Here is a 16,018-nt window from a genome sequence, read left to right as displayed (position 1 = left end):
TTCCTCCAAACAAAAACATGATCAGGCCTATCATAGCAATACCCCACTCCTGAAAACATCTTCTGTCTAAGTTGGAGTTTCCATTGCTATAAAGAGACACCATCACTAAGGCAACACTTATAAAGGACAGCATTTAATTGGGGCTGGCTTACAGGTTCTGAGATTTCGTCCATTATTATTATGGCAGTAAACAGGGCAGTACCCAGGTAGGCATGGCATTGGAAGAATTGAGAGTTCTACCTCTTGTTCCAAAGGCAAAAAAAAAAAAAAAGAAAATATCCAATAAAAAACAAACAAACAAACAAAAAACCAAACCAAAACAAAACCAAAAAGAAAAAAAAAGTATAATTCTAATCTCCTATAAAGTGATCTGTTCTGTCATAAAAATAAATAAAATAAAATAAAATTTCATTGTAAAGTCTGGTTTTGGCTCAAACAAAGTCAAGAGATTCCCTGATACTGGTTCTCTTTAAAACCAAATGTGCACAGTTCCTGTTGGAGAAATAAAAAGTATGATTGTGGACTTCAAAAATAGATAGATAGATAGATAGATAGATAGATAGATAGATAGATAGATAGATAGATAGATAAAACTGGCTTCCAGGCAGCTGAGAGGAGGGTCTCCTTCCAGAGCCCTGACAGGAACTACAAAGTGACACACCTCCTCCAAAAGGCCATACCTCCTAAGCATTCCACTTCCTGGACAAAGCATATTCAAACCACTACAGTGTGCATATATGTCTATGTGCCATGTGCCATGTGCCTGGTGCCCAAAGAAGCCAGAAGAGGCCATTGGATTCTCTGGAACCAGGATTACCATGTGGGCACTGGAAACCAACTCCAAGTCATTTGAAAGTACCTCCAAGTTATCTCTGTAGGCCTAAATCCAGGCTTTGTAAGGTCGGTGTTTGTACATACTAATGGGTGGCACTACATGAAGAATATATGAACAAAGCTTTGTAAAGGCAATTACAGTTCCCAATAGAAATGTTTTTGTTTCTACCATCTCCTCTACCATCAGTCAGTCAAAAGCACAGCATGGAATTGTGTTACAAAATGATTGTAAAACGATTTAGCTTAACCAGGTAGGCAGTGGCTCACATCTTTGATCCCAGAACTCATAGGCAGAGGCAAGCAGATCTGTGAGTTTGAGGCCAGCCTGGTTTACAAAGCAAGTTCCTGAATAGCCTAGGCTACACAGAGAAACCCTGTCTCAAAAATTAATTAATTAAAGCAGCAAGCTCAGAAAAGAAGCTAAAAACAAAACAAAAGGCTTATCCATCAGAATGAGTCTTTTTAGAAGAGAGGTTTGTGGTCAAGGTCCTTTGGGTAGGAACGCAATTATTGAAAGAGATAGCCTGATGTAGCCTTGAAGGGAAAAAAGGCCTTCCTTCCAGAGCCCTGTCAGGAACTATATTAAGAAAGAAGCCACTGCGTATAACATGCTGGGGACCCTGATAGGAGAGAGAGAGGCCCTTCAGTTCTCTTCAGAACAAAACAGTTTTCTGGTTTTATAGGTTTCAGGTGGGAAACTCTACAACACATGATGTATTCTTACCAGATGGGACCATAGGTTTGTCTTGCAATTTCAAAAGGAAGAGACTAAGTTTGCTTTTCCACTGAGATCTGTATGATACCCACCCTTTGGGCTCCACCACCATAACACAGACTCGTGAACCTCAGTGAAATGTGTGTAGCTGTGCCAATGAGATGTCATTATGGATACCCATGGTTGACTTCCATGTTGTTTTCATATGTCTTTAAGGACTTTGAATGCTTCAGTAGTCCTTAGCCCCGAAGCCATACAAAATCAGGAAGGCATGGGATGTGACCTACAGCCTATCATCTTGTTTGCATGGGATTGACTGTCACTCCGATTCCTTTACCCTGGTGTCACCAGTTGGTTATCCACACTTGCTTTCTTGCCTCTTATTAAAAGTCCCCAATTCTTCAGTTTAAAAATGCTGTTGTAATGTAATTCCAATACAGTAGATCTTTTACAAATTTAACAACCTTTCCCCCGCCCCCCCAGTCCTTCTGAAATCTGTGTAGACAGGAGATGCATAAAGGAGAGGAGACCAGGAAAGTAAGAGTAGAGCCCACCCTTTGGGCTCTGCACTTGGAAAATGTTTGGCAACAATCCCTAAGGAGGTTCTGAGCCATCCACAGGGTTAGATGACCACAGATCACACCCAGGCTGGATGGAGCTGTCCTGGAGCTTCGTGATTTTGTTCATGAGCATTGGTGCTGCAATGACATTGTGACTTTCCTGGGTTCATGGCCCATATGAGCTTGGAATGGAGAATGTTCTAGTTGTTTGCTTATCTGAGCAACATTTAGCATATGTTTGTAAAGTCCCTCTGGATAAGCAGCATTACCATGACCTCTTTGGCTGATCCCAGTTATGTGGATGGTTCCAGCAACAGTCCTGAGCAGCTAGCTCGCTCTCTCTCTCTCTCGCTCTCGCTCTCTCTCAACACCCTACTTCCTCTTCTGATGACATGGGACCCTGTCGAGAGTCAGATGAGTGAGGTGCTGACATTTCCTGAGCCATTGTGGAGCTGTGCCCATTGTTCTTACAACCCAGAAGACTTAGTGCAGACGTCATGGCCGGGCCAGTGTTTTTCTGTGTCTCAAGTCACAGGACCAAGTCCAGGAAAGTTAGTATAATATGGTTTGGAGGATGTAATCTGCCAACACGGCTACTTCATTCAACTCTGTTTGCATTGCTTCATGGAATGTTTACTTAAAAAAAAACAGTTCTAGAAAAATAACTTTAAAGTCCACAGACAGTCAGTTCTTCCATTCTCTGTATAATTGAAGGATTTACAGGCTGACACTGGCTGTCCATTCTGACAATCTGGGGCAGAGGTCAGCATTTGAGTTAGATGGTACATGCTGTGCTTTCCCTCTGCTGGTTCTGCTAATCTGAAATTTTCCAAAACGGACTTCTGATGCCGGAGGTGGGGTGGATCTGCATTTCAGAAGATTGTGATTATACGACCTCTTTTCCAAATTACTCTAGAATGGCTAACCTTTCACTGAAACAGTCCATTGGAGTGTGAGCCTGATTCACTTGCCTCACTGACTAAAAGGACCATGGTACCTGCCTGCCTTGCCTTGGGCCCTGAGTCAGATAAGCTCTGTCAGATGGATGCTACATCTTGTCCACTCTTGATGTTTAGTTTTTTTAGTTAAAGTTAACACTTTTAACCCTGTAATTGCCTCTCCAGGGGTGCCTTTGGGACCTTAGAGTCTGGGGAAAGGTGCAGAGGCACTTTGGTGTTTGGGAAATGGTCAAGAGAGTAGAGTCAGTGATTCATCAACATGGAGAGGAATCCTGAGATGTGCACCAGAGATGATACAAGTTTGTTTGTAGCATCTGTGTGCACAGATAGGCAGAGAAGTGGCTGCTAGTGTGTGGCCCAGTGTGCCTTTTCTTACTCTTTCCACTCAGAGGTATAAACTAAGTAACAAAACTGTAAGAAGGCTGTCAGTTACTAATCCTATTGTCTTCTTGGAGAGTTGTTTCCACAACAGGACTAGGGTATGCAACATGAGCCACAACTTTTAGCACCAGTTTCTTCCTCCCCTGTTCCCTGCACTCCCTCCCCATGGCAGGAACCTGTAAGAACTAAGGAGCAAGTTGTGACAGGTGGGAACAATGAGGTTCTGGGTAAGTAGTGATCATAATAAGCTACATGTCACAGAGAGATCAAGGGACTGATGCTGCTGCTGTTAGATAGACAGGTAGAGAGCCAGCCCCTGATGCAGAGAGAGCATCAGAAACAAAACTGCTTCTGTCAGTGCTCATAGCTGTTGCCAGAGGTGCCAACTCGTGCACATAATTCATCAAGATGTGATGAATTAGGCTTGTGTTGGAGTCTGAGGGGACAGTATGAGCAGTTGAGTCATTGGAAGGGGACTCGTTCTGGCTTGGGCAGTTCAGTTTTGGTCATATGGGAAGTGTCCTTGTGAGGGAGGTACTGTGTGCAGGGTGAGGAGTTTGATAGCATCAGCTCGGTATCCACATGCAGCTTGTCAATTCAAAACTATTTCCAAGTAAGCAACAGCTGAGGCTCACAGTTGAAAAGTGATTGTCCAGCCAACAAACGACTGAGCTGGGAGCCAAAGCTCATTGTCCCTGGCAGAGGCTGTGCTGGCACAGCAGTCATTGTGGTCTGAGTGGGACTCTTATCGAAGCTCCATTATCAGTTATCTTGGCTTTGGTTTGAATTTGCATTTGCTTAATGGTCAGTTGTAACTTTAATTCTTTCAATTCTTACCTTTAATGATGGTTCCTAACTCGTTAAACTCCCCTTGTAGCCCAACCAGAGGTAGTGGGGAAGAAAGGATACAGGGGAAGTGGACCTGTTTAGAAAGTTTCCCTGGAGCAACTCCCGTTGTGTTGTCTGGAAATCAGCAGTTTAGTTCATAGGTTAGCAGGCAGTGACAAACAATTCACAGATATATCAGCAGTCCAGTTCTGTTAGTCAGGATAGCAACAGCGGTGGTGACATGACCTAGCAGAGACAGCCAGGCCTCAGCCTCTGCTCAAGTCAGCAGGAGGGAGCAACAGGAACACCAGGAGAAGTTCTCAACTGTACCTCTCTCAGGGAAGCTAAGATCAGCAATGATGCCAGACCCACGAGCTTTATACAACTAGCTCTATACACAAGTCAAGCTCTCTCTCTTCATCACTCCATGGAGTCCTATTTATACCTTCCAAACATCATGTGTCCTCCATGTGCCTTGCCTCAGCACGGATCTTGCCTCCACATGAGCATCCAATCATCCCGAGTCCACAGAAGCAGCAAGAAACTGCAGCACACCACCAAAAGGTTTTGATACATTTCTCTGTATGGAGCCCCAACAAATGCAGCTCAACTACACAGTGTAAGGTGGACCAATACATGCCTGTCGTTAGCAAAGAATCCTTCATCATGTGTCCTTTCACGTGCTTGCTCTAGTACAACATCCTCTTCTCCTTTTTCTGCTTCAGTGAAACATTCCTTCATGTGTTGTCCCCAGCAAAACACCATCCAACTTTCCAAAAAACCCTTAAGTTCCCACTTGAGCTAGGGATGGTCCTTTCCTTGCCATAGTCTTGTTTGACTGACTTTATCCTTTCTTAGTCCTTTAAAAGTGAATTGTTGTCTTTGAAATAGGACCAGTCCAGGCTGGCATTGAACCTTTCATCTGCCTGCCTCAGCCTCCATGGATACAAAGGCTGAGCTTATATTTGTACATCAACACTTCCAGCTGTTGATCTTACTATTAGCTATAAATGTTCTTTACATATCTTTTTAATATTGCCACTTAGTGTCAGGCTTTCCTGTGTCTTTAAAATAGCTTTTAAGGGTTTTCCATTGTGAAGAAACCAGTACCAAAACAATTTCTCTTTCTCCTGCAGCCGATGCTTTTCACTTTGTATCTGATAAACAAATGTAAGATTCAGAGGTTTGCTACTGTGGCTTTCTAGGTCCATAGTTTCAGCTCTTACATTATACCTCTGAACCACCTGTTCATTTAACCTTTTGTGTGATGTGAGACAAGGGCTGAGGTTCCTTTTGGGGGAGGGAGGACTGAGACAGGGTTTCTCTGTGTAGCCCTAGCTGTCCTGGAACTTGCTCTGTAGACCAAGCTGGCCTCAAACTCACAGAGCTCTGCCTGCCTCTGCCTCCTGAGTATGGGATTAAAGGTGTGCGCTACCACAGCCCCACAGTTCTGTACATAAAGCCCAGTTGTCCTGGCATTGGTCCCTGAAAAATCAGGAAGAGTTTGACCATATGGCACCCATATGGCAGCTAACCACCATCTGCATGTGCAGCTCTAATTCTAGGGAATCTGATGCCCTCTCCTGGCCCACAGTCACCAGGAATGCATGTGGTGCACAGACATACACACAGGCAAAATACCCATATATATTAAATAAAAATAAATATTTTTTTTAAAAAAAGCTGTGCATATATGGAAGTGCATACTTGTAATCCCAGCACTGAGAAAGGGATAAGGAGGCTCTCTGGAGCTTGCTGGCACGCATAGCTAGTAGCTAAATGGGAATCACCAAGTCTCAGTTAAAAATGTGTAGTGCTCTGTGCTCTTAGAGAGGACCCAAGTTTGGTTCCTAGCACTCATATCACATGGCTTACCACTACCTGTAACTTCAGCTCCAGGGGTCCAGTGTCATTGCCCTCAGAGGTACCCACATATGTACATATAAGTACATATACACACATACTTTGAATTAACAATAAACTCCTTTAATTCCAGCACCTATGGTGCAGAGGCAGGCTAATCTCTTGAGTTCAAGGCCATCCTGCTCTACAAAATGTTTAGTTCCAGGCCAGACAGAGCTAGTGTGAAGCCCTGTCTCTAAATAATGATGGAGCCAGGCATGGTGGTAGAGAACTTTAATCCCAGCTCTCTGTGAGTTCAAGGCCAGACTGGTCTACATAGAGTTCTAGGACAGCCAGGACTATAGAGAGAAACCCTATCTTGAAAACAAAAACAAGGTAAAAACAACCCATGTACCTAGTTAATAGATACAAGAAAAAGTTCATATTATAGATTCTATTTGTCTAAAGTGTCTGTAACAGGAAATCTATAACAGAAAATATGTTAATGATTGCCAATTCTGTGCTGGGGACGACATTTAAAGGCCAGAAAGGTTCTCTACAAAGCAATGAAAACATGAGGGAATTAGAAAGTGGTATATTTGTACTGCCTTGGAAATATAAAATTGTGTGTTCTAGTTGTTTTATTATGCTGTATTTGTGCACTTTGAATTATGAGGTTTTTAAAAAAATTCCATTGTTCAGGCATAATCTTCTGAAGTCAGGATAAACTGCCATTTGTGGACATCCGGACTGCCCATGGGATTGCCCTGTTCACTGGCTGCTACAGGAACTTAGTTGGAGGGGAGGTGATGTTACGGTATTGAGCCACTGTAGCTGAAGCATAGTACAAGGCAGCTTGCCTGTTAAAATACAGCCCCTCTGTACTCCATCAGCCAGTGCCATAATACTAAGTGTCAAATATGAACCGGGCTGGATATCAAATGACCACCGCACACACACACACATCCATTTATCTATCATAAACACCAGAGCTTAGGGTTTTGCTTTTTGGGGTTTTTTCCCCATCATGCAAATTCTACCATGTGGCACACAGCTGAGTAAACACATGGCTGCAACATTCCTCAGTGGCACTCAGGCCCAGCGTTCTGGAGAGCCTGGGGCCCTAGAGTGGAGGCACTAACAGCTGGTTAGTATGCATAAGGCCTCTCTAACAGCCACCTCCATAACACAGCCTTCCTGATGACATCTGCAGACACACAGGCTTCTATTGTCCTCTCTACACCAGAGCCCCTGGTGACGTGAAGAACACACCTGTGCATGAGACAGAACATGTCCAAGATTGTCCTTCCAGGGCCTGGCCAGAGAGAGGTGTTTCCCCTCCCTGGGCTTTGGCTTGACTGATGGAAGAATGAGACCTATGTTTCCATATCAGGTGGACAGTTTCTGATGAACCTTTTGTTGTCTTACTGGTTTTCATGGAATACACCTTATAAATCAGGGACCATAACTAACTCCTTCCTGCCTGCTTAGTCTACTTCCTTATCAAAGTCGAATATAGTGATAACTCAAATTTCCTGTCACTCTTAAACCTAGCTGATCCCCAGCTTCAAGAACAGTGCATAGTCTGATTATTTTTCACAGCTCTTCTGCCTTCCCCCCCAGTCTTCTAATGCCCTTGTCATTAAAAATAACACTTTATTAGTATCTATAATAATAAGATTGCTGTTCTTGGGGGTCCACCCAGGCTGTCAGCTTTTAGTTCCTTCCTAACTGTCCACTGTGTTCTCGAGTTAGGTGACCAGGCAAAGAATGAAGCTGGAAATGCAACAACCTTAACTTAATGCAGGGGAGCCCTTGCAGTCTTAGCTTTCCAGAAGCATGGGGTTGAGTGGCTGCCCTCTGCCCAATGTCAGCATTTCTGTCTTTGTCATTAAAAACTAAGTAAACCTTTTAGTGAAAGCATCTAATTTGAGCCTTCCTTTTGCTCATTCGATAGTATGGCCCAGGGAGTGGAAATCAGCTCCCTCCTGCTTGGAGGCCAAGCCTCAGGCCCCGCCTTGGAGGCAGCCCAAGCCCCAGTACTCCCTTGAGTGTTATGTGCTGCCGCCAGGCAGAGTCTGGAAGCCGAAATGCCACGTTCACACACACTCCTTTACATTCTTCGAACAGTTGTTAATAATTTAGAAGAGTCTGAGGTTTTAACATCAACCAGCACTTTCCACTGAAATCACTTAGGTATACATTTTCCTTCTAAAAACTTGTTTTGCTGAAATTAGTAATTATCTGTAAAGTACACCAGCCCACCCCTGCTTTGGAGCCTGGATGTGTTCTTTGTTGGTGGCTACATGCAGACACTGGCAGCGTTGGCTTCCCATGTTAGCAGTAGCTTTCCAAGGGGGAGTATTCTCTGAAGGGTAGTGATACGTATTTGTCCCCATGGAACTTTCTTTGATGAGCCCAAACTACTTTAATCTAGCCAGTCTCTACACTCGCAGAAGGCTCTGCCCCCAGTCTCAGCCCTACCTCGGGGGCAGCTGCCCCTCAGTCCTTGCTTGACTTAGTTATCACCCTTGGGAAGCATCTCTTAAGGCACTGAGAAGATACACGGAAGGATCTTTCAAAGATCAGCCTTGAGACCTTAAAATCTTGTGGTGATGTCAATCTCAAGTCAGTTGTTTAGTCTCTAAGCCTATAGTCTATTTGCACAAGCAAAAAGTGGTCATCTGTTGTATTTATCTTCTGATCAGATACTTGGAAAACAAACTTTGTTGTCATGGTGATATAAATGCATGACAGTTCTGATATGCTAGAGCCTCCTAGATCCTATTGTGGACAAGCATGGAGGCATATCCGGAGCAGTCATTCATACTGAGGAAACCATATCTGCTTATCTGTGACACTCACCCCATTTCTGTTCTCTACAGACAGAACACTGCATCCAGGACAGGTCTCACCATGAAGCTGACTCTTAACAAACCACATGCTTTGCTCTATCAGAGTGAGAGCCTGGTACCTCCACTGTAGTTGGGCACCTGGGTGGGGGCTAGCCCATGTCAAGGACAAAAAGGTTATCTGTGTGAGCTGTGAGGATGGACGGGATCCGTACCAGTAATGGCATGTGTGACACTTCCATCTCAGGTGCTAAAGTGTTTCTCTTGGCTTTCAGGGTGCTACTTCTTCTAGAGGGACCTGACTGTAACTCTCTTCACATACAGGAGAAATACCCAGATAGTGTACACCTGTTGGAGGGTGCCTGTTCCCACTGCATGGAGATCCGCAGTACCAGTCAGCCAGGGTAAGTCTGTGCATCTCAACACCCCTGGAACCAGGACTGTCCATAAGAGAGGCTAAGAAGCTACCTAAAGAGGACTAAAGAGTATCCAGTGGAGACGTGGGTTGCCATCACAGGAGAAACCACCAACAGTGGGCAGGTAGACTGCTGTAGAACCATGAAGGAAGACAAAGGAAGGACAGTATACATGGCTGGAGGATCTAAGCACTGGCCTGGGGTTCAGAAAGAGACTTCCCCTCAGGGACCTTAGGTAGCCAAGAGAAGACAGAAGTGTGTGACTGCTGGCATGACAGAGACAGCAGGAGAAAGCCAAAGATCCAGAGAGAACCTAAAATACCAAAACAGATGCCCCTCTATACCTAAGACCCTTGGAAGTACCCCCACACACACACAGCCACTGTCAGGCTTCTGCTGTTCATCTTCAGCCTGGCTTCATATTTGTACATGCCTGTATGTGTGTCAGGACCCAGGTTCAACAGCCTAACTACACCTAGCGTGCCTTCTAACAGGGTCTTCCTTACACAGACCACTGGCGCTGGCCTTTGTCCTGTGGTTGTAGTTCACTTCTCCTCATGCCTCATCCTCCAGTGAGGAGCTCTGGCAGGCCTGAGGGGCTTGAGCTTTATACCCGTTTCTCCTTCCATATGGCACATGGCTGCTCTTACAGTGTGCAGTTCCTATCAATTCCAGATCATTTTCAAAGTATGCAGTCTGGCCCATTAATTACCACACTGATGTTTGCCATGGTGAGTACAAATTTCCAAACTGTCCTATGGAACTCATCACACATCCTCCTCCTCTGTGGGGAGATGGATTTAGGAGGTGAGCCTGGCCAGCAGAGATCATGTGACTAATCGTTTTGAATCCCACGAGCAACAACCATCACCTCTTTTTCAGGTTTGAACTGGTGATTGTTTGGAAGATACAAATAGATGAGGAAGGGATAGTTTTTCCAAAGCTGGATCTTCTCACCAAAGTCCCAGAGCGAGGTAGGACTCTGGGTGTGTGGCTACCTTTTCTAGAGGATGTCTCAGTGTGCCCAACAAAGCCACCTGAGTATCTTATCAGGGTTTACATAGGAAAAATCAAAAGTTGAAAATGTCATTAAATGCACTTTGTAGATCAGCTTTTAATATACTTTAATCAGTAAGCACCCAAACACACAAGAAGGAACTACTTTCTTGAAGCCTTTGCAGGATGTGTGGAAGAAGGCATTTTCTCTGCCTTGGGTTACAGGTGACTTTGCCCCTTGGTCTTCAGTCTGTGCTGTCCACTGTGTGGCTATTGGGGGGAAGTGCTGTCTTAGACATTCTGAAGTTTCTTACCAGGTTTGTTTTCTTCACAGCCCTAGGACTGGACAAGAACAGAGTCATAGAAACTGCTCCTCTCAGTTTCCGAAGCCTGCTAGGTGTACTTGGTATTGAAGCTGCTCTAGACAGCCTGATAAGATTGATCAGTGGAGATAATAACTAGTCTCCAGCTGGCAAACACACAGGAACACTGCTGGGCTGAGGAACATTCCAAATATGTTGACTATGAGCATTTCTCTTTTCCAATTAGAAACCATATCCTTCAGACATGAGTTTGTGTGCATTAGTGGTATATTATGTATGAACTCCCATGTCATAAAAAAATAAAGCTATTAAGATATGTTAATATATAGTGCTTTGTACAGGTAAGTTTAGTATTTGAAAAAATGTTCCAAGAATGGTTGTCCATTCTCAGATGAGTGTGAAAGAGCTGTGTTCAGCTGTCAACCTCACATCAGGTTGGCCCAAGACAGCATGGGACACAGAAAAACCCAAAGCTATCCATCTGGTCTGCCCAGCAGAAATCTCACAGCAAGCCCTGGTACTCCTCTTGGTCTCCTACAGAAGTAGCACTGTTGCCTTTACGTGGAAACTTGAAGACACACCCACAGCCTGAGGGTGGTACATAACTATAATTCCAGCACACAAGAGCAACCAAAGTTTAAAGCAGCCTTGGCTATATAGTGAGCCACTGTCTCAGAAAACAAAGGCTAGATTATACCTCCATCTTAGTAGAACAATTGCCTAAAATGTACAAGGCTCCTATGTCCAATCCCCCCATACCACATAAGAACTACCCAGGCTAAGGCTGCATTATCTCAGACACAGAGCTATATTGTTGGGTGAGTGCCTCAGTTACCTGCTGTGCTGCCAAGATGAGGGGTTGGTGTGGGTATCCTGAACCAAGCAGAATTAGGAGTATGGTTGGAGGAGAGCCCTGTACATGTTGGCAGGGTGCTCCATCTGTGTTCTTTACTCCAGGAGACGCTGTTTGTTTCCATCTACCTATCTATCCAAGACAGGGCCTCTTGCAAAGATTATAATTCTCTAAAACAGACCAGCATTCTAGAAATACAGGTTTCTGTGAAACTGCTCTGAGAGCCTGGGACCCAGCCATATCTTAGATCATTTCTATGGCCTCAGACAACCAACAATACACACAAACATATACCCCTAAGTCCACCTCCACGACAGTCATCCCTGAGTCAAAACAAAACCATGACCTTCAAGCGTGTGACTCAGGTGAAGGATATAGGCACATATGCTTGTTTGCATACACCAGTTAAAAACAATTGAACGATCCAAATGTACGAGTGTCTGTCTTTACCTGAGTGTTCAAGAGCTAGAATATTAGGACAGAATTTAACAAACTCTATAGGATGTTGCTTGATTCAAACAAGTATAATTCTCAAATTATCACAAAATTTCCCACAAAAGTTTACAATCAGCAAAATATTTTCTTCATTTTTCATGTAGTATTTTTCATACAGTTCCATGGTTTTACTACTATGTTACAATAAGCCTTCATTAGTCTCTCAAAAGGATGATATAAATAATCAATCTGTACAGCCTACCATAGGATTCAAAAACAAATGAAGACAAAAACTCCCAATGATTTCATAGCAGCCAGGCACACTTCTGGTGACCCCGTAGAATTCTCAGTGCCAGCTAGGAGCCTTCTATCTAGCCCTGATGAAAACAGTAAGGCCCTAGACCCAAATATCCAGGATGCCTCAGAGCTAACCCAGGGATGAATGTGGCTTAGGAGGAAGGGAAACCTTGATCCTCAACCACCCAAGACACCAGAATGCCAGGAAAACTCTGGGCTGTCAGGACACCCACGCAGCAGACCTTAGCAGCTCTGAACTACAGCTCTGCCTCCAGCCTCTACAGCAGCAATGTCAGGTAGGAAAAAACGCCTCAGCTCCCCTAGAGTTAAAATCATAAAGAATTTTTAAAAAAGAAAAAAAGCAATGCTCATGCAGTGGTGTCCATCCTGACCTGAGTCCTGTGTTCCCTGCTGCTGCCCCAGTACAAAGCTATGGGCTTCGGTAACTCCACAGGGACCTAAGTCTAAACCCCTCAGAACCAATGTCCATACTAAACCCTAACCGCTCTGCGGCAGGGGACCACCCAAAGCCTGTGTTGATGTGTGACTTGCATTGAACAAGTGACCAGTTAACAGCTGGGAAAGTTCCAGTAGTATCCATGTTTTCGTGAAAATCCAAACCGTAAGCTACTCGTAACAATTCAAGTTTCTGTGTCAATAGTCTGGTGGTAGGAGATCCAAAGCGTGGGTCCTAATAATAAGGCTTTCATATGAGAGGACTGGACGTGAGCTCTGTCTGCCTGGGGCTTAAGGGGCATTTGCACTCTAAGGAAATGGATGGCTTGCTGGGACACAGCCTCACGTCCTACATTCCTTGTCCTAGAAGACTATAGGCTTTCAACTCCTTGTCTCGGAGAGGCAGTCTAACCTCAGCAGACCTGGGTTAAAAGCAGAGACATTCACAGCCAAGTCACCCAACACAACCGAAAATAGCTCTGCCATTCAACTTTCACATTCAAGTTTCAAAGACACCGCAGGGGACAAGTTAGACCTTATGGAGAACTAATGTGCAATCTTCATGGTCCTTGAACCGAGTCGACCTCACAGTGTCATCTTTGGCATGCACAGTCTTTGAGTAATAGTTGACTATCTTGCTGTCTAGTTTATACTGATGAGGAATGCTCTCATAGGGCTTGAGGTCGAGGTCCAATACAGACACAGAGAAGGCCAGCCGGGATCTTGACGAAGGAATAACAGGCCTCTGGTCAGAGCTGCAAGTAACAAAATAATTTCAGATTACACAAACATGCAGGCCCTAACAGCTCGGCTCTCAGAGCACCCATTCTGTGTCTATGTGCATCTGCTGTCTGTGCCAGCTTCACATATAAGCACAGGTGAGTGACTGCTATGCCATAGGCTAGCACACTGTGTCCGGGAAGAGGGTTAAAAGAAGAGGAGGTGGAAGAGCCATTATGTGGAATACATGAGTGATAGTCCCTATGCTCCAGTGGTATTAGCAAATTCTGGAAAAGTCACTTTATCATGAGCCAAGTATTACAAAACCTAAGAAAAAGTAGATCAGGCTGTGCGGCAGCCAGATGGATGGCTGTTGAGAACAGACTCTCTTTATGTGCTTTCCCACTGCGGCTGGGAACAAGCTCAGCCCGTCATGCTTCTCAGAGTCAGAGAGCAAGCTGGCCTTGTGTTAACTCTCAGATCACATCTTCAATGCTTTTGTTTCTCAAGGTTTTTGTGGGTGTTATAAACATCAGAAAGTCATGTGCTTCTAACAATATGAACAATTACTTAAAAACCTTTTGAGAATAACTTCAAACCAGATACTGAGGCTGCAGTGTATCCAACTGTGTTCTGAAAATGTAGTACACCACATTCGCACTTCTGCCTAAATAGCATCTGATCCCAGCTGGCCCCAGAGAACTGCTAGGGAGTCACAGTTCCGCTGTGCTCACTGCTCTTATGCATTCAGAAAGATTAACGCTTTAATAAATAAGACACACAAAACACCAGTCTCAAAGTTGAGTTGTAAGAGCAAACACCGCCATACATGGGCCTGTTCTAAAGTACTCTAAAGAGAGCCTTCATTCTTGTTTGTTGCTTCAGAACCCTGTTTATGGGGGACGGGGCGGGGAGGAATTGAATTAGACTTGATCACAGGTCTGACAGGTGACCACAAGCTCCAGGACTGCCAGAGACACAAGCCAGTATATACCAACTCCTTAACACCAAAGCCTGTCTCCTTCAGACTGCATGGCTAGGAGTCAGCAAAAGCCAAGGCACAGTTATTCCTACTGCTATGACCACACATAATCCTGTGGTAGCCCTGGATACTGGTATTGGGATGACCAAGGCCAGGAGATAAGCAGAGCCTAAGCTGCCATGTCTGTGTTTGCAATAGACCCTTCAAGGCTTAGAGACAAGTAGCAATGAGCAACTTTCCTGGTATTTCCTAATTCTTGAAAAGTCTTCAGCAACAGGAAGGATGACATAAGAACTTCTCAACTATGACTGAAACAAATGACAGCCACAGAGATTTGTGGACTGTACATTAAAGTTCAGGGATATAAATTCAGCCTTAGGCTTTACTGTACATCTTAAGATGAACCCAGCCCTATTTTGCCTTTGGTTTTTTGTTGTTTTGGTTTTTTTAGGTGTTTCTTCCCAAGGTAGGTACAGTTCCTGTACAGCACCACCTTTTTCAAAGAAGGCTGTGTGCATTCTCCAAGGAAAAACTGGGGCTGGGGATAACCTTCCTCATAGTCACTGACTATCCTCTGTAGCTCCTTTCACAGGCAGAAAGCACAGCAGCAGAGGCACCCTGGAAGGTCCTGTGACCTCCCCTACCTCCTCTGCTCTTGCCTCACGGTAGCTCTAGACCACCAACTTGGAGCCTCCTATAACCTATCTGCCCTGACACCCGACCTTAGCAAGCATGCAGCCTCGCAGGGCGGGACCCATTCTTCCTGTTCAGAATCCTCTGCAAAAACAAGTCAGGATTTCCCAGTCTGTCTTCCCTCTTCAAATTGTCACCAAATTCGCAGCTTCCACAAAATAGGTTTGAGGACACATAGTGCCAAATAGCAAAGCACAAAGTTCTAAACATTTCATATTTAAAATTAAATAAGCTTGAAACACATAAAAAAAATCGGTGTGTTACCTACCTTTCCCAACTGCATCCTTGACTAGGCAGGGTAGACGGTAATAATAAATAGTACCCTTGGGAGTGGCTCTCACCTAGCACAGCACCTTATCACTGAAGGGCTCCTCACAGCTAAGCTCTGGGTCTTTCTTGAAGGATAACATGAGTTTAAAACTAAACAGTCAACTACCTTCCCCAGTTATACCCTATAAATATTCCTTAGCATGCTGGACCAGAAAGTGCTGTGTCTGCCAGAAAACCTGACTAAAAACCACAAAGCTCAAAAACATCAGAAAAATAGGTGGTCACCGTGACCAAGGAATACAGGTCAGATGTGGAAGGTCTGGCACCCTGAACATCAGTGCTGAAGATGTAACCTACAAGACGATCAAGCTCAGCCTGAGTTACTAGAAGCTAGAGGAGGGAATTACAACTGGCCAAACATTTGGGAAGGGATGTGGCAAACATGCTGGTCTTTCAGAAGAGGAGCAAGAATAACAGATACGCTGTTTGGGAGATTTAAGAATGACAGCGGCACTTGTAAAAGTTTGCACATCTTGCAACCTGTAGGCTCAGGGCTACAACCCAGTGAAACCTGGACTGCTTCTGAAAAGAACTTGCCACATTATT

General features: G+C 44.5%; 2 protein-coding genes across 3 annotated transcripts in view; one reads left to right on the top strand and one right to left on the bottom strand.

Annotated features, from left to right (window-relative positions):
- The window catches only part of Cenpp (centromere protein P), a 177,131-nt gene extending 166,101 nt beyond the window's left edge, over positions 1 to 11,030 (top strand). Inside the window, exons 6-8 of the mRNA XM_021179814.2 lie at positions 9,296 to 9,375; positions 10,270 to 10,361; positions 10,718 to 11,030. Of these exons, the coding sequence (XP_021035473.1) occupies positions 9,296 to 9,375; positions 10,270 to 10,361; positions 10,718 to 10,845 (300 nt within the window). The 3' untranslated portion in view covers positions 10,846 to 11,030. The remainder of the gene's footprint in view (positions 1 to 9,295; positions 9,376 to 10,269; positions 10,362 to 10,717) is intronic.
- Positions 11,031 to 12,062: 1,032 nt separating this feature from the next.
- Positions 12,063 to 16,018, bottom strand: part of Ippk (inositol-pentakisphosphate 2-kinase) — a 40,846-nt gene continuing 36,890 nt past the window's right edge. Inside the window, exon 13 of one of the 2 annotated variants that reach the window (XM_021179810.1) lies at positions 12,063 to 13,502. In XM_021179810.1, the coding sequence (XP_021035469.1) occupies positions 13,277 to 13,502 (226 nt within the window). In that variant the 3' untranslated portion in view covers positions 12,063 to 13,276. The remainder of the gene's footprint in view (positions 13,503 to 16,018) is intronic. The other variant, XM_029468185.1, reaches the window with a different exon arrangement.

The sequence above is a fragment of the Mus caroli genome, chromosome 13 (assembly GCF_900094665.2).
Source record: "Mus caroli chromosome 13, CAROLI_EIJ_v1.1, whole genome shotgun sequence".
In the NCBI taxonomy this organism is placed as follows: Eukaryota; Metazoa; Chordata; class Mammalia; order Rodentia; family Muridae; genus Mus; species Mus caroli.
The sequence above is the reverse complement of the archived record's forward strand: the minus strand, read 5'-3'. Positions and strand labels throughout refer to the sequence as shown.